The sequence below is a fragment of the Anabas testudineus genome, chromosome 18 (genome assembly GCF_900324465.2).
Source record: "Anabas testudineus chromosome 18, fAnaTes1.2, whole genome shotgun sequence".
Lineage (NCBI taxonomy): Eukaryota > Metazoa > Chordata > Actinopteri > Anabantiformes > Anabantidae > Anabas > Anabas testudineus.
In genome coordinates this window covers 17,671,061-17,689,190 of record NC_046627.1, presented here as the reverse complement: position 1 = coordinate 17,689,190, position 18,130 = coordinate 17,671,061, and the positions used below count along the sequence as shown (strand labels likewise).

At 41.8% G+C, this 18,130-nt stretch overlaps 1 protein-coding gene across 1 annotated transcript; it reads left to right on the top strand.

Annotated features, from left to right (window-relative positions):
* Nucleotides 1–1,271: 1,271 nt before the first annotated feature.
* acap1 (ArfGAP with coiled-coil, ankyrin repeat and PH domains 1) lies at nt 1,272–17,576 on the top strand. The gene is made up of 23 exons (XM_026352396.1): nt 1,272–1,874; nt 4,230–4,287; nt 6,186–6,305; nt 6,611–6,664; nt 6,845–6,903; nt 7,541–7,724; nt 8,062–8,106; nt 8,193–8,288; nt 9,765–9,839; nt 9,973–10,085; nt 10,219–10,270; nt 10,396–10,496; nt 10,646–10,757; nt 10,861–11,072; nt 11,190–11,259; nt 11,397–11,491; nt 12,978–13,171; nt 13,515–13,565; nt 13,751–13,926; nt 14,065–14,174; nt 15,176–15,286; nt 15,373–15,434; nt 16,848–17,576. Exons 1-23 carry the CDS (start codon nt 1,822–1,824, stop codon nt 16,943–16,945), a joined length of 2,301 nt encoding a protein of 766 aa, XP_026208181.1. The 5' UTR covers nt 1,272–1,821; the 3' UTR covers nt 16,946–17,576.
* The last annotated feature ends 554 nt before the right edge of the window (nt 17,577–18,130 follow it).

The window sequence follows — 18,130 nt, the reverse complement described above, 5'->3', positions numbered from 1 at the left end:
GTTATATAAAGTTTGAGAGAAATCACCTAATGTTAATCCTTTAAGTTTTCCATTTTCACATAACAAACTACAGCAGAGACAATATTTAACTTTGTCTCAGTCTATTAACCCTAGTTGTCGTTACTTTTTTAGTGGCAGTAGCAGCTGGGAAGATAAAACTTCATGTTTTACTTCAATTTTGGCACCCAGTGACACAGAAATAGGATTCTTTCAGCAAATGAAGTAGGATGAAGTCACGGGTTTGCCTCCTATTTTCCCTTATTTTGCCTCTAGCTGACACCGAAACGTTATCATGACGTAGGCTGTAAAACAGTCTGTATAGCATACACACAATACTGGGTTAAAGTTATCCAGGACAGGTTGTTGAGGTCATAAAATCAAAAAGGAGCCCTTTTCTAATTTTAGGAGTTTTTAGACTGTCAGTCAAAGAAAACAACTTTAGATGTCTTAAAATATTAATAATATTATTAATATTAATATTTTATTAAGTGAAAGTAAGAAATGCCACCCAGATTGATTATTAAACAGAAATAAAAAAAAAAAACAATAATTCAAAGTTTGAGATGGCAAATAAAAAACAAAATATACAATTTTAAATAATGAGAAGTCAGAAATGTGACTTTCTAAGTCAAAATACGAGACGATACTTTTAAAATAAGTCCAAAATGAAACTTACTAGAAGGAAATATTGAATTAAAATAGTTCCAGGCTGATCCAACACTGCAATGGTATGTCATCGTTATCTTACATAGTCTTTAATCTTCTCAGTTAATAAGCCTTAGCTATATGATGTATATCATATTTTCTCTTAATATTAATTATTATTTTCTCTTAATCTCATATTTATTGCCTTCATATTTTGTTTTAGTGTCAGTTCTCTTCTACACCTCAACCAAAACAAAACAGACGAGGTTGCTAGACGAGATTACACACCCAGTCTCTGTATGTGAAGCCCACAGTTCACTGAAACTGAAAAGCTGAATACACAAAGCAACAGAGGAAACTCAGTGAGAGGGAGAAATATTCCACACAGTCTGTTGTGTGTCATGAAATCAAATATCAGAACAACATGATGGATAAATAGAGCTGACTGATCTGACTTTGATGCGGCTTGTAACATTTAGTTAAAGACTTTATAGTCAGACATGTAAGTTGTGTAGTTTCCTACTTGAAACCATGGTGTACCATGAGTAACAAACACGGAAATGGTGAGATGGGGGTTGGACCTCGTGTGTGTGTGTGTGTGTGTGTGTGTGTGTGGAGAGATAGTGAGAGTAAGAGAGAAGAGAGAGAGAGAGGGAAGGACTCCAGTCTGCACCCTGGGGAACAAGTCTGCATCCACTACGCAGGCTGACATCTACTTTAAATCGTATTCATTTGGGATTATCGACCCGCCCTGATCAATAAGGATACTTTAAACCGGGGTTGTACAGCTCCAACACGGACCATCTTCGCTTTGCATTTACCGGATAAGATGGTCATAACGCCACCGACACCCCCCGCGTTCATTCATAAGTGGTGACAAGTCGCCTTTTGGCTCGGATGTGCGACAGATCAGGCACACGGTGTCCCTTCGAGAAAGAGAAACCGGGCAGGACGAGAGCTGCGTGAGGAATACAAATTATACGTGTGAAAGAGAAAGAGAGGAGAAAAAAAAAACAAACAAAACAAAAAGAAACTCGGACTAGAAAAATGGTCGAGGCTGCCGATGTGGAGCGTTAAAAGCGAGAAGATTTCTGTTTTTTTCCAGTGCACCTCCACCTCAAGTGAGGATTCAGAGACTTACAGAAGTATTTGTGTGATCTGCAGTAAAGAGGAGGGATGACAGTCAAGCTGGACTTTGAGGAATGTTTAAAAGACTCTCCACGCTTCAGGTAAAAGTCTCACCTGTGCGTTATTACGCACACTCAGCAGAAATACATGATAAAATACTTATTGTTATTTTGGCTTCTGGAGTGTAAAAGTTCTCCAAAGAGGGAGATAAACCCTCCTGAAATGAAAAGCTGTGTAGGCTACTTTGGCATGTGTTCTCCTTTATGTGGCTTTTCACACTCCAGAAACATCATTTCAGTCAGTTTGAGCTGCTGATGCTCAACATCAGTTGTCCCTCAGGGGCATAGGCCAAGCCATGTCATGTTATTGACAGTGCTGGGGTCAGAGATACTGGATGTAACCCTGCAGGCCACAAACCACTGATCTGAGGTCTTGAACCCATGTGCTGGTCTGTTTCTGATGTGTCATTGAACTACAAGAGGCTGTAATGAGTCCTGGAAACTCGACATTCATTCAAGAGCGAAGGCAATTTGTTTGACATTTGATAGGAACTATGCAAAGAGTTGAGCATAAACTCTTGAAGCCTTCATTATCTGCGTGCCTGTAAATATAACCAAGCTGTGTTTGTAGCAGTTCTGCTGTGCGTCACCAATGATACCAGTGATCAGCATCTGGCGTAATCAAATGGGAAGTGTCACTAAGTTGGTTTTGCAAGCAGCTCTAAAGAGTCAAGCAGAGCCTGGGTGTGCCCTGACAGTTTCTGGCACGGTGCCTGACTCACAGTTGGTTGGTGTCAACTCATCCAGCTGATCTGACATATTTCAGTCCTCTCTCCTTCTCTCTGTTGCCCATGTTTAATTTATGAGGCTTGTACACTGGTGGAAAGTTTGAGTTAGGGCAGCTGCTGTGGTGAGGCCTCGTGTCAAGCTCAGAAGCAGAGGGAAGGAACAACGGACGGGGAAGGAAAAGAAGAAGGAAAGCTCAAATTATCGCACACGCAAACAACCCAATCAATCACACAGATAAACAAAGAATGTGACGGAAAACACACAACACGACAAATAAAAAAAAAAACTGCACAGATAGCATGGGACAGCTACTCGGTGTGCTGCCTCCTGTTGCTAAGTAACAGGGGGGCGGGAGGGCAGCAGGAAGTGAGGCGAGATGTGCTGAGGTGATCAACAGGAGAGACAGGAAGCAAGTTTTCTGTGGGGAGAACCACGGCGGAAACTCGGCTCTTAATTTGCCTTCTTGCTCTCTGTCTCTGAGGCATCTGAAAACTGAGACACTAGCAGAGAGACACATGATCAGGATTGTTTCTCGTGCTTTACTTTTCTCTTTTCTTCCTTCATCTGCACAGCTGACCTGTCATTTCAAGAGGACGTGACCTCAGACTTTGATTCAAACATCCCTACTCTGACAAACATAGACGCACAAACAGCTACTGTCTGTCCAAGCCCTTGTCTTTCTCGCTCTCTCTCTTGCTTTTTTTTTTTTTTTTCTTCCTCTGTCTCTCTCTCTCTCTGCCTCTCTGTACTGTTGGTGGAAGGCAGCGGAAACCACATGGCTGAACTGTTGGTTTGAGAAGAGATAGGAGGCAGAAAGAGTGACTGACTGTCGCACCAGAAAACTAGCCATGCACAGGAGTTCTGAGACGCTTTTGTGCACACATGTCTGGAAAGGCCCCGACCCCTGTGCTCAAAAACAAAACTCCATTAGCTACTTTCACACAAGCATCTGATCGGGATGTTTCCTTCAAGGTCTACATCAGTCTGTTTTCAGCTTTTCAGCTCCTGCAGGACCGCACAGCATAAAAATGATGCTCAAGATCACAATGTTTCTAAAAATCCCCCCAAAATACCCTGTTAAATGACAAAGAAGCGAGTTTAAAAAGATGCTGAAGAGTCACAGAACGCACAGGAAGCAGCGGCGCATGTCAAAGATGTGGTCTATTGCATCAGAATGATTCTATGTATTTATTAAGAAGATGTTGCATAGTCAACCTTAATGAATTTCCTTTTTAACCATGTTTAACCATAAATAATAAAAAAAAAAACCATTTATAAATATATATACATAACATTTCTGTTGCCAAAAGATCTGGTGATGATATGTGCTGAGCTGCATACGAAAACATGCATTTCACAGCCTGTGCAGCACTAAAATCGGTACCTGTTCTTGTGATGTAGAAATATGCACATGCAATCTAAAAAATGTCACAAAGTTGTTTGAAAATTTCCAGAACTCAAGGTGAATTTGCAGCGACATCAATGAGGTGTTTATCTTATTGACTGATCAAGTTTCAATCAACTTTCATTTTGTCCAGCTGTGATTTTTCTCCCTAAGGTGAAATTTTATCTGTTTATCTATGTTGCATGTTTGGTGAACATTTATTGACCTTTGACACCGTCATGACATCTCATGTGTGGTTCTCTGCGTGTTTGTGTCCGTTTCAGAGCCGACATCGAAGTCGTGCAAAACGAAGTGAGTGAACTTGAGACGCGATTGGACAAGGTGAGACTGAAGCACCTACACACACTTCTGCAGCACCACACCGAGTCACTGCTCTACTTTCAGACGTGTGTCGTCCAAGTCACTGTTAGACACATGCCCTTCATGTGAGGAGGCAGTGAAGTGAGAGGTGGGCGGCGGTGGTTGAGGTATTTTTCACCTGACAATGAGCAGGAAGTAGTTGCGGGTGTTGCTTCCCTATCATATTGTTTCTGAGAGAACTACAGATTGTTCTGCTTCAGCGTTACAATCCTTACTCTACGCTGTGTGTGTTTGTTACAGTTTCAGATCTATTTACTAGGCAGGTCACATGCTGCATTTCTGTTCCCTGATGCTCCTGACTATGTATAAATTAAAATACCCTGTCATTCTCTTTATATCCCAGCAGCTTTTACTCTTGATGAATAAACTAATAGAAGCTATAAATACTGTGTAGGTGACACATTGATGTACATGTGTGCTACACGGAAGCGTCGTCATTTAGAAAAAATTCACTAACTGGGTTCAAGTCCCTCAGGCAAGTTTTACTAACTACCTCTGAGCGAAAAACCTGACTTTGTACCTGCATCAGTGTTCGTGCACTGTAGTGAACTCTGACCTCACTGTCAGAGGAAGAAACAGAAACAGAAATATTACTTGTTCCACGCCTCACACGAGTTTAGATAGAAGAGAAATGAGAATCAGTAATCCAGTTGGTTTGGTTCTGCTTCATGGGATCATGCTCTAACATGCACGATTCCCAGAGAGAATTAAAATGATGTTTCGACCAGAAACGGTTCAGATTGTGGTGGCAGTAATAGATATAATAATATAAAAACTAGAATTATCGATTTGTGGTTGAATGCTTTGAATACAGCTGGTTGAATACAGTTTACATAGATCCAGGCTCCAGGTGGATTTTTATTACTGGTAAAAGTAATTTTAGCTATTTTATATTCTGTAGAGCAGTAAAACCTGTTTTATAATATGACCATAGGTTTTTCTATGCTATCAACACACCATTAAATCTGCTTTATGTGTCTCACAAAATGCTTTTGACTGGTCACACTAAAAATTTAATCAAATAAAGTTTACCTGAAGAGGTAGGTTTCTATCAGAATTGCTTTATAGGCGACAAATAACACGTGACACTAACGACAGTGTCGATTCCTCTGCTCTGTTGAAATGTTCTGAAACTGAAGCAGCTGAATGAAATTTACTGTGACATGTTAAAATGTTCAAAAAAAGTCCAGTTGACGCGCTGCGTCTCATCATACGTCCCGCTGTATCTGTATGAATGCTGATGTTACAAAGACACTGATGAACATTATAAACTGTGCACAACCACAGAGATGTTTTCAGTTCTTCCTGTTGATTATCAGTCTGACGCTGGGTGAACCAAACTCAGCACAGTCACAGTAAGAAGCAGTCTGAGTTACAACAAAGCTACGTGGGGAGCAAGAGGCAAGAGGAATGTCGGCTCATTTAACTGCTGCCGAACAGGCTAAACAGTACCCACTGCAGCCAGTAACGGGTCAGTGGTAGATCACAGGGACGGAGAGTAGATTTTGTGGTGTGACGTCTATTTCCCTGAACAAATGTCTCATTTTATCTTCATCTTAAGCTACCTTTCACTAACCAGTGACTCACAGAGACTCAAGTGTTAATTATATGAATTAAAACATGTTTCATTTCATTTCCATTGACACAGTTCCGAGTTCAATAAGTTGAAAACTCCTGCACATGAAGCTTCTTCTACTTCATACATGTGGTGAAAAATGATACTAGTGTTAATTTAGTAGTAGCTTTCATCTTGTATATCTGTAAAGATTTGCATTTGTCTTTGTTAAACTCAAAAGTTGACAACTTTAACTATAACTGGCTCCCCACTGACCACAGTGTTGCATGTTTGTGTCCTGCAGCTTGTGAAACAATGTCAGGCCATGCTGGACGCGGGCAGAGCCTACTGCCAGACCAGCAAGAGCTTCGTCAACGGCCTCCGAGAGCTGGGACACCAGTGCTCTGGGGACAAGATGATGGAGGTGAGAGGAGCAAACCACGTGTCAGGAAGTTATTTATACACTTGTGTTATCTCTAAAGTAGCGTTGAAGCTTTTCCTCTATTATGGTGACACATGTATACAAAGGAAATGTTTTTATAGCTTTGGAAGATCTTCGTTTGGTTTATGTAACACGAATGAGTCATATTTGACTGAATTGCACTGTTATCACTTGGTAACACTGCATCATAATATTAAACAAAGAGGGTTGTTATGAAAAAATCTACATTGAATTGTTTGTCAAGTTTGATAAAATGCAAAGTCTAATTCAAAATGTCTGTGCTGTAGGAGTGTTTGGATAAATTTTCCAAAAAGCTGTCTATCATCTTAGATGCACAGGAGGTGAGTCTGTCTGGGCTTTTCATTCACTGCCTTTGCACACAGTTTCCATTCTGGTTGTGAGCCTTATCAGCTGCACTATGTGGTCAAACAAGGCGGCAGCACGCTGCGTAACATGCTGCGTTTGACATTTAACGGCTATGTATGGTAACATATCTGTCTGTGACTCCTGTCACCTTGTAGGATGTGATTGACACCACACAGAAGTCAGTCAAGACGAAGCTGCAGACCTTTGTGAAAGAGTGAGCGAGCTTCTTGTTTGTTTCATCTCATCCTTTTTGTTGTCGGTGCCTCTCTCCCACCAGCAGCAATGCGCCCGGCCACCTTCTTCAGAGTGACTCACCCGCCTGCATGTCTGCCAACCATTAGCACACCACATGAAATAAATACTCGAGGCTCATGATGTTTCATTTTCCTTCTCCTCATACTTAGTCCCGAAGCCTGTTCCCGTTACCGTGAATGATACGGTACATGAGATGAGAGAGAGAGGGCATGTGACAATAGTCATTAGATGGAATTTTAGTTCAGTGACACAGATTGTGGTTAAATCCAGTACGTTTAGTAATTCTCTCTCTCTCTATACATACATATATATACATGGTACATGGTGCCACAGTAGGTTAAAAGTCTTCAAATGAGCTGATTAATAATCAAGAAAACCTTGAAGAACAGCCTGTTATTTCCTCTTTTATTATCTTCATTATTCTTCATGTCCTAGACCCAGCCCACGTAACATGGTTCTGCTTTTATACAGAAACAGTAAAATATTAGAATATGTCTTATCTGTAGTTAAACAGCTAAATTTCACGTATTTGCCTGATAAAGGTTAAATATCCACACGAGCAGCACAGTGAAACCATAACTTTTATTTTGCTGCAGAGATGTTCGCCGGTTCAAGGATGTGCGCAAGGAGTTTGAGCGCAGCAGCGAAGCCCTGGAGGGGGCGCTGGTGAGGAACGCTCAGGCCCCACGGGGGAAGCAGCATGAGGTGGACGAGGCGACTAACGCTCTGGTCAACGCACGCAAGGCCTTTCGCTCTGGGGCCTTGGACTACGTACTGGAGGTGAGAACGAATGAGTCACTGTGTGTGCATGAAAAACTCCAACTTAGACGTGAGGATTATTGTTGTATCAATGATCCAGAAGATATTTAAATACCTCCCAGCAGGCTAAACAGCCTGAAACCCAACAATGCCTCATAGGGAAACATGAAGCAGAGTAAGTCTTATAAATAGTGGATCCAGGTCTGATTGTTGCTTTGCTGTTTTCAATGATAACATGTTTGTCTTGGGGCTTCTCCCCAGGCTTGTGGTTGTGGCTCCCAGCGGTTTAACTAGCCAGTGGATTTTTGGTTATGGAAACATAACCAGTTTCTGAAACTAGTGCTTCCTTCTGTTTCAGATTAATGTGATTGAAGCCAAGAAGAAGACAGACATCCTGACGGCAGTGAGTTCACAAATGCACTATATAAGTACATATCATAAAGGACAACTTAAAGGATATCTTAAGTGCTGTTTTTTGTTTTCTATCAGATGCTGTCGATGATGGAAGCCCAGGCTCAGCTCTTCCAACACGGGCACCAGTCTCTGTCCGAGCTGGAAGAGTTTCGACAGAAGACGAGTGCAGAGGTAACTGCTTCTTTGAGCCTCGGCTGATTTAATTTCCTTTGCGTCACAACTCCTCTAACAGTCGTGTAAGGTGTCGACACCATTCAGAAGGTGTTTGAACGTGGGGGAATGTTGAAAGTGGAGCACAGAACGTATGCTTTAGGTGTAGTGAACAGTCCCCAGGCTGTAGAGGATGTTGCTGTCTGGGTGTTTCCCATATCAGTGACATGTATTTCTGAGTGAACTTGTGGTGAACAGTGATATTTGCTCAGATGTTATTCTTAGATACAAAATGCAGCACGTATTATCATTGTACTGTGATGTTAATGTTTCTGCCAAGCTGAGCTAATACTCCAGGCTTTAGCATCAAACAGTATAAACATAGTCCTTGAAGCTATTTAAACTTGTAACTTTAAACTCTCAGTGTGACTGTCAGTGATGTGACACGAACAAAAAAACCCTACGATTCAAAACTACCCTCAAAACAATGACGACGATGGTGATGAATGAATGATGTAGCTCAGGATGAGGAGGCTTGAGAGGAATGAAGTGCATCTCCTTCGCTGTAAATAATTACTTTACATTAGTTTTATTTTCTTCTTGAGAACTGTATTTTCACCTGATTGACATATGACCACAGTTCATAGTTGACATAACTTGATAACTCAAACTAAAAACATTAAGTGTGCGGGTCAAGCACTTGCATGTTTCTCTGCATGTTCTCTTTAATTTATTCACGGAGCTACCATAAGGTTTACATTAGTGGTTCTCATCCTCAAACTCAAAGTTAATAACTGCTGTAGCTGTGCTGCTGTAGAGTCACAGTACGACACTACACTCATCGCGACAGGAAAAAGTGAGCAACAACAGGAAATATTTCACGTCTCTGTGTGTGTGTGTGTTAGTGTGTGTGTGTTAGTGTGTGACTGCTTCTTTAGTATTTGCACAACTTCTTTGCACAACTTTGTACATCAGTACTATTGTTGAGTGCTTTTGCCAAATTAAGAGCAAAACAAACAGGAAATTGATTTGCCAGCATTCAGTAGCTGAATCCAACCATAACAAAGCAACAGGAAATGATGGGAATGAGCATAAGCAGATAATGCAGAGAGAGAGAGGGAGAAACAGGGAGGGATGATCCACCACACAGGCTCCCTACAGGAGAAACCACCAACGTTGTTTCTCAGTTTGGCACAGGATGTTCAACACATCCTAATTCCTGTTTCCTGAAGAGTCTGCAGGGATGATAACCTACATCGAACCTGTTGATCTTGCACAATTTCTGTCCTCCTCGCATGCATTTAAATATACATTATATTCTAACATTAACAGATATTTAACCTATTTTTAGTTAAGAGTTTGTTTTATTTGTTTTATTTGTAGAAGTACAAACATGCTGAAATGCCTTTATACTGATAATACTAATACTAGTTCCATCCTGAAGGAAACAAACATTACATACATACATACATTTTGTGTCTGTTTTTGTTTTAACAGAACACTCAGTTTGTCCTGAATGCTGCCAGAGAAAAGAGGGACATGGAGCAAAGACACGCTGCGATCAAGAAAAAGGTGACGCATCTCCAAAAAGTTAACACTTAAAACGGGAGCCTCTCTGATTTTACACCTCCCTGTATGTTTGAAAGGTTTTTTAAGTTACAAAATTTGCTTTGAACCAACAACTCTCCATGTTAAACATTGCTAGGACATGTCCTATGATGACTCCATCATGGATTTCAATGCTGACGCAGCTAATGGGATCGCCATGGAGGGATACCTGTATAAGAGAGCCAGCAACGCCTTTAAGACCTGGAGCAGGTAAACGTTTACCCAGAAAATGCTTCAGACAGAGCAGCTGCTGCACGTCACTACAAAAAGTCAAATGAATAGCTTATCAGCTTGAGCGACATTTAATGGTTCCAATCACAGACGCTGCCTTCTTCTTCTTCAGGCGCTGGTTTTCAATTCAAAAAAATCAGCTGGTGTATCAGAAGAAATTCAAGGTAGATTTTTGATAATGTCACAGTTTTTAAAATGCAATACACGTGTGTAGCCAAAGAGGCGACAGAGATGTATTTAAACGCAAACATGCACAGTCTGACCTGCATGTTTTTCTTGTCTCTTTCAGGACCAGCCTACAGTTGTGGTGGAGGACTTGCGTCTCTGCACAGTCAAGCCCAGCAGTGAAAATGAGAGACGATTCTGCTTTGAAGTGGTCTCTCCATCAAAGTGAGTGTGTGTGGGTGCACATATTCATGCACTGATGCAGACGTGTGTTTGATTTTTGTTTGAGTGGATCAGAGCGTCTTGTGTATGTAGGCGTGAGGTGGTGAGAATTTGTCCGAAATGAAGAGCGTGTGCGTTTTGTGTGTTTGCAGGTGTTGCTTGTTGCAGGCGGATTCGGAAAGGCAGCAGCAGGCGTGGATCAGCGCCGTCCAAAACAGCATCGCCTCAGCTTTTCAGGAGCGCAGAGAGGACCCACACAGTCCAGTGAGAATACACACCTACGCACACATTATCTTCTCTGTCTGCACCAGTGGGAGCTTAAACAGGAAGTTGTTCATCTTCTCTTTCCCGTATTTGTGGTCATCAGAGACAGCGCTGCAGCTCAGTGTCGGCGGGCTGTTTGGGAGGAGGTGGAGGAGGAGGAGGCGTGGATCAGGAGAACGAGGGCCCCAAGGCGCTGGATGAGATTCAGGCGATCCCGGGGAACCGGCAGTGCTGCGACTGCGGAGAGCCCGGTCCTGATTGGGCCTCCATCAATCTGGGCATCACGCTTTGTATTGTCTGCTCAGGAATACACAGGTACACACACACACACACACACACACACACACACACACACACACACACACACACACACACGCACACACACACACTTGGCTTAAAACTTGAGATTTTATGGTTTCCTTTTGTTAACAGGAGCCTTGGAGTCCATTTTTCTAAAGTGCGCTCCCTCACTCTCGACTCCTGGGAGCCAGAGCTCATTAAGGTAATCTAACCTGCTACACCGTCTCATTATAGCCTCCTGGGTTCCAGGGAGATGAATGATTATGCGACACATTATGTAATAGATTACTTTAACTTAACTCAAATATCACTAAAATACCTTCTTGTGCTTTTTTTAAGTTGATGTGTGAATTAGGAAACGCAGTAATCAACAGGATCTACGAGGCCCGTATTGATGAGATCACCATCAAGAAGCCGCACCCGACCAGTCCCAGGTACACACAGTCAACACACGTGTGCAGATGTTAAAGGGGCATTGCACTCATTTTTGTTTGGTTTACACACGTTTCGTTTACACATCACAGGAAGTCCCACTCAGTTTTTAAAATAGGTTTTAGAACGTCTTTTGTGACTGTGGAGGAGTTTTTTTTATTACTGATATTTCCACCGCTGCTACTTTAAATTTAATTTCATTCCTCTCTGTGGAAACGCAAAACTAAATAGTTTAAGCACAGAGCTGGAGAAAATGCAAATACATAAACGGAGCGCACGCGATGTGATTTGAATATTCAGCTTGTTTGTGATTCAAACGGTCTCATAACTGAGGTTGTTGGCAACATGCTCTCGGTATTCGGTATTTGATTAATTTATTCTGAGGAACAGTTTACACGCAATACAACCAACTCCAACATGAATGCACTGGTTGTCAGTCATGCAGTTTTTCTTAGTAGACCACCCTCAAAACATCCAAAATGCAGTTTTCAACAGCGGCTATTTGGGATCTTAGTAAATCAGGCCTGCTCTTCATACAATGGCAAATATAAACCTTATGGCTGATGGAAAAAATTAATCTGCTGGAGGGAAAATAAAATGAGCGAAAGATAAAAAGATGTGGAATTAAACTATGTGCAAATATATATATATAGAAAAATATTGCTTTGAGAATTTTATTTATTGCACTAATTAAATAGACAATTTATCTATGACACAGTGAATTTGGGGATTATTCTTTGCCTATCCTGCTTTGTCTTCCAAATAAGGCACCTGTAAATCTCCTCCTGCTGTTGTATTGAAGCCATTACATTAAGGGGTTCATTCTTCCTGTGCACGGCATATTTTTACACTGGCCGACGATTAATTTGTGTGAGTAGATGAGCTTCAAGTCTCCACAGCTAAAAAAAAAAAAGCCCGTGTTCACTGAGAAGCTCTGTGATTCGGAGGCTGAGTTTTAAAAATCTACCCTGTGCAAAGTGCTGTGTGGTTTACAAATATTATATCAGCAACTCTCTCTAGACTTACTTTTTGACTTCCTGTTCTCTTTTCTCTGTGTCACAGCAGACAGGAAGTGCCCCAGGTAGATGATACAGTTGGTTAATGTTGTGACTAAAGTGTCCTCCGGAAATGCATGCACTCTGCAGCATGAGCTTTCACTCTTGTCCTGTCTGAGCTTACGTTGTTTGGTTAATTTTAGTGTCTTTCTCTTAGTTTAAATATTAATTTCTTATTGAGTGTGTTTGTTTTTTGTTTAACAGACTCAATGCCTGGTGGTGCATAGCTGCTAAACATGGATTTAAATGTTTTTAAGCTGTAAAGAACTTTTTAAACTGTCCTTTAAACTATATTTACAGTATTGCTTCATTTAACAACATCCAGAGTCAAAAGGATGTGTTAAATAAGTTGTGGAGTCAAACTCGGAGCAAATAAAGTTGGCAACACACTGACAAAGCAGGCTCTTTTTAATTTATCATTTCTGTCCCACAGAGGAGACAAAGAGTCCTGGATTAGGTCGAAGTACGTGGAGAAGAAGTTTATCCAGAAGCTGCCTGAGATAGGCAGGAATCCCCCGCTGAGGCGATCCAGCGCCAGGAGGAACCGTTCAACTGTGCAGGAACGGACTGTGGAGCGACCGCCACTCAAACCCAAACCGAACCGAGCCACCCTGCCTCGGGGCACAGGTAAATCCTGAGAGTCAGGAGATGGCTAGAGGCGAAACCAGCGATTAAAGCACTGATAACACAGCTAGTTTCACACGTGTCGTCTCGTTCAGCACTCACTTATTCCCGCTGATGTCAACACAGCAGCAACACACACACACACACACACACACACACACACACACACACACACACACACACACACTCTCAATCCCCAGACCTGGTGATCCAGCAGAAGATGATAATGTGAGGGCGTAGTCTGCTGGATTTCATGTGCGTGTGCTGTTGTTGTGGTAGTCAGCAGGATAAACTGTAACAAGCCTCTCTCTCTCTCTCTCTCTCTCTCTCTCCCTCTTTTCCTCAGGGCTAAGTCCCAGTGACCTTGTTCAAAAGAACAATACAGGCGTGCACAAAGGTGACATAAAACACTCGCACACAGACACAGATGAATGTTCATGTGTGACTTTAGAAAAACAAGCTGGTACAACATGTGTAAATAAACATGAACTGTCAAACTTGAAAGTATTTTAGAGTGAGTTTCTACAGACTTGAACAAACTAATAACCAACTAAAGATGAGTTAACCCTATTCTCTGTTCAGATGTGGACGAGGAAGAAGAGGATCTGAGCGGCCTTCATCCCGGAGCGCTGTTGTACCGATCAGCGGCCCTGCAGAATTTCCCTGTCATGGCCGATGCTTTGGCCCATGGAGCTGACGTTAACTGGGTCAACGTGGCCGAGGAGTCGAGCACACCGTTGATACAGGCCGTGTCAGCGGTGAGGACAGAACTCAGCTGTTGTTAACATCGATGGTCCACTTTATAGTTGAAATATTCACTGGTACAAAAGCATGAAATATACTGAACCAGCCCCAGTAAACATGTAAGCAATCCCGTGCTCTTGTGTTTCGAACAGAACGCTCTGGCAGCCTGTGAGTTCCTGCTGCAGAACAGCGCCAACGTCAACCAGGCGGACAGCAATGGAAGAGGACCGCTGCACCACGCCACCATCCTGGGTCACACTGGGTACGACACATACATGCGTCTTCCCACAGGCGACTAAACTCCCTCTAACAGCCCCACTCACATGCAGACACACAGACAAAATGGAAATAATTGTGCAATACACCTGTTGCTATGTGCTAGTGATACTAAAAAGCTCCATTTCACCTACAGTCTACTCCTTCCACACACTCCAAAAAAAGCTTTAACCAATGCAAATTCAATTTCTACTCAGAATTTAACACAAGTCCGAGTCTCAGACTAAAATGCCAGAACAGACAGACAAATTAAATCTAATCTATTTAAATCTTCAGGCAAAGTGCCTGAAACCATTAACAGAGCTAAACTTATTTACCCTGTCGGACTGAATGACATTTCTTTGTTATGTTAAGTGGGAAATCTCGGTCATTGGAGCCCAGAAACAAGCTGAAACCATTTTAATGGCTCCATATATCAGCATCATTCATCTTAATGCAGTCAGATGTTTTAATTTCAAAGCCGTGCCACTCTGTATTCTTGGACAAGTTTGACAAAGGTTATTTATTTGCAAAGGAAGAAGATGTCGCTAATGTAGAGCTGAGTATTTCAAGTCCTCCATGTGCTCCTAATCAGAGGTTGAGGCAGAAGCTGATGTGCGTAGGACTCAATTTGCTCTAAACCTAAAATTGTGTTTAACTCTTGGATGACGGATTCCTTTATAGATTCTACTTGTTCCCACATGTGTCACATGCAATAAATTCAAGAACAAAACCAGGAAGTAAGCACTACTTGTTTATTATGTTTGCATTTCTGGCCCGTGTGAGGAAACATGAAGAGAGATACGACGCATATCTCATATTTGAATAGATGCAAAGGAGAGAAACCAATGTATAATGTATACCCTGGTTCATGTGTGCAAGTTCCTAAGTTGTTGCTGAAAATGTTGAAGCTGGATTATAATTCAAAGTATGTTATGACGTGGTGACTGTGATCAGCTGCACACACTCGTGGTCTCACTCTTCACGTGTCTCTGTTCTGTCTCCCAGTTTGGTTTGTCTCTTCTTGAAGCGAGGAGCTGACTATAATGCCAGAGACAAGAACAACAAAGACCCCATAACTATCGCTGTGGATAACGCCAACGCCGACATCGTCACTTTGTGAGTGTCACAGTGAAGAGAAACTTTAAAGTGACGCGTGAAACATTGCAACAGCAGCTTTTCTAACAAGCCTTCTCTCTTTTCAGGCTGCGGATCGCCAAAATGAACAAAGAGATGCGAGAGATGGACGGAGCCTTTGGCCAATCAGGTCATTCGGGGGGGCAGGGATCTGGGGGGATACTGGGTGGGACGGGGGGTGGGTTGGCTCAGACCAGGAAGAGTCTCCAGGCGATAAAGAACCACATAAGTGGCTGGGCTCTTGGTGGGCAAAACGATTAGTGGGGTTTGGGCTATAATTTAATATAACACTGTAATGTGAGGAACAATCCTGGTCGTCCACATGTATCATTCAAGGGAACGCGCATCATCAATTGTAAGATTAAAAAACAAAATGATCAAATGTGTGTTACAAACAGTACGAATGCACAGGACATAACTGAAATCACAGTTACTGATCAGCCAAAAAAAGAGGAAAGCGAAACGTTCTCATCACCGTACGAGTCCACGTGCACTTTAAATTACAAACGCACATCATGCTGCACTTTGAAGCCCACAAAATGTCCAGATACCTTGTCAATGGAGACTAAGACCGCTACATGTGGGTGTTTCCAGTTTATTGCAGTTGTGTAACTGAGCATTAGGAACATGTGTGTACTGTGTATACTGTATAATAGACCAATAACAGTGCTGATTGTACATCTTGGATATTTTTATACACACTTGTGTATAGTGAGCTGGATTTATGTGTTTTTTTTTTTATGTGTGTGTCTCAATGTGTAGGTGTGTGTTCTTTTTTTTTTTTTTTTCTAAGCCCAGTTATGTAAGCTACATTCAGTGTTGGGATTTGGTTCTCAGGAACTATTTTCTCCCACTATTCTGTGAATAGTAACTCAGTTGCTGTTACACTGTTATAAATCACATGTTTGTATTTATCAGAGTGTCACGTTGTCAAGTTCAACAGCTCTGTGCTGTAGTCTTTGAGCATAAGGTTAACAGTGGGGGTTTTTTTTGTTGTTGTTGCATTTGGCTCCATTTCAAGCTGCAAAGTCCATTCTTTCGTGATTGTCCTCTGATGGAGACTCTGGTTAAGTTTCTTGTATGAGCCGTCTTCAGTTTACACTCATGAAGGAATGGAAACGTGACGCTTTTTGTCTGCCTGATACAGCTGCTGGTCAGTATTTGATGTGCTGTGCTTTATCATTGTGTCTTTGTCGTGTGCACTCATGTGCCTTTGCCTTCTGCCTGCCGAGATGTCCAGCTGGTCTCAACCGCTTGCTCGGTGTGCCACCGACTGAGAACTAAGAGGTAAAATGCACATGCATGCCCTAATGTGTGTGTGTATATGTCCAGTCGCATGCTTCCTGCTTTAGGGCTACAGCTCTTAATGTGTTCGGGAAATAGCTGGTGGAGTCCTCTTTAAAATGATGCAGCGTTGTGCTCAGACAGGAAAAAAAAAACATTAAGCCACAACAATTACAAAAAAAAAAGATGGTATTAATTTTAAAATGGATTCTAAATAACGTCACCTTTTAATGCCCGTGTCTTATTTTGTCTGTTTCAGGTGATGAAACGTACCACGACATCTTCAGAGACTTTTCCCACATGGCTTCAAACAACCCAGAGAAGCTCAAACGCCGCAGCACAGACGCCAAATTTTAACCAGCTGCTGCTTCCTCCTCCTTACACCATGGTACAATCGCACATTTCACACTTCTGCCCGACGTACTTGCAAACACATTTAGAAAACATGCTCGTAGTCAACTTACAGGCATGCAGACACACACACACACACACACACACACGCATACATCTTCCCTGGCTACCTGCCACATGTTCAGTCATAGCTCAGCTGGTGTTGACTTCATCAGAGGGAATGAACGCTCCACACAGTGAATTCTTTGTGCAAACACGTCAGAGCAGAACAATTGTGTCCAAGTGGAAACACAGGAACCACTTTATGAGACCAGCGTGAGGTGTTTGTATGTCTTACAGAGGCTAAAGCCATCACTCTGCTGAGATTTTCCCTAATTAGATCCAGTAAATCTTTTTTTTTTTTTCCTGTAAATGGCTGTTTTTAATTTCCTCTGCCATTTGTTTTGACTTGTTACATGAAAGTGAAAGTGTTGGAAATGAACATAATTGCTGCAAAGAGTCAATTTTTATGTGAACTATCATCTTCTGAATTATAATGTGTGCAGATTTGGGACATCCTCAGACACTGTTCACGTCTGTTTTGTTAAACTATGTGAGGTACTTTGTATCATGAAATAAACTGCAGTACAAAACTTTATTTTAAGTGTACGTCTGTTATACTGTCCATGTTCACTGTTGCATGACAGCAGTGTGTGTATACTGTCTCCAGCAGAGGGCACCATCATTTCACGATGAGATCAGATGCCTTACTAACTAACTGCAAAAGTAAAGAAACATTAAAAGCAAAACATAAACTTTTTTATCATGGCCGAGTAAAAAAATATTAAATTAGAACATACAAATGACGTTTGAGAAGCACGTTTAAGATACTTTAATAAACGCTTCAAATCAGAGACTGGAAAAAATATTTGTGGCGAATTAGCACATTTTCAACTTCTCAACAATTACAGAAGTGCCTGTCTTCAGTATGTGTGACAGACTCAACCAAACGCATTTAACACTGCATCAACACGAACATTTGTGTGTGTGTGTGTGTGTGTGTAAGGAGCACGTCACACTGACCCAGTCACGGCCTGGCTACTAACTTAGTGTTCATTCAACTGTTAACAAAAGCCCCCTCTGGATTACAAAGGCAGTCTTGGTTTATGGTTTACTAATGTACAAAGTGCACCTAAAATGACTGTATCATCA

What these genes read in the sequence shown, in the direction of transcription:
- acap1 (XM_026352396.1), top strand. Translation starts at nt 1,822, where the DNA reads ATGACAGTCAAGCTGGACTTTGAGGAATGTTTAAAAGACTCTCCACGC. An exon ending in CTGGGGACAAGATGATGGAG is followed by an intron (nt 6,306 to 6,610) that starts GTGAGAGGAGCA and finishes TCTGTGCTGTAG; the next exon opens with GAGTGTTTGGATAAATTTTC. An exon ending in TGATACAGGCCGTGTCAGCG is followed by an intron (nt 13,927 to 14,064) that starts GTGAGGACAGAA and finishes TGTTTCGAACAG; the next exon opens with AACGCTCTGGCAGCCTGTGA.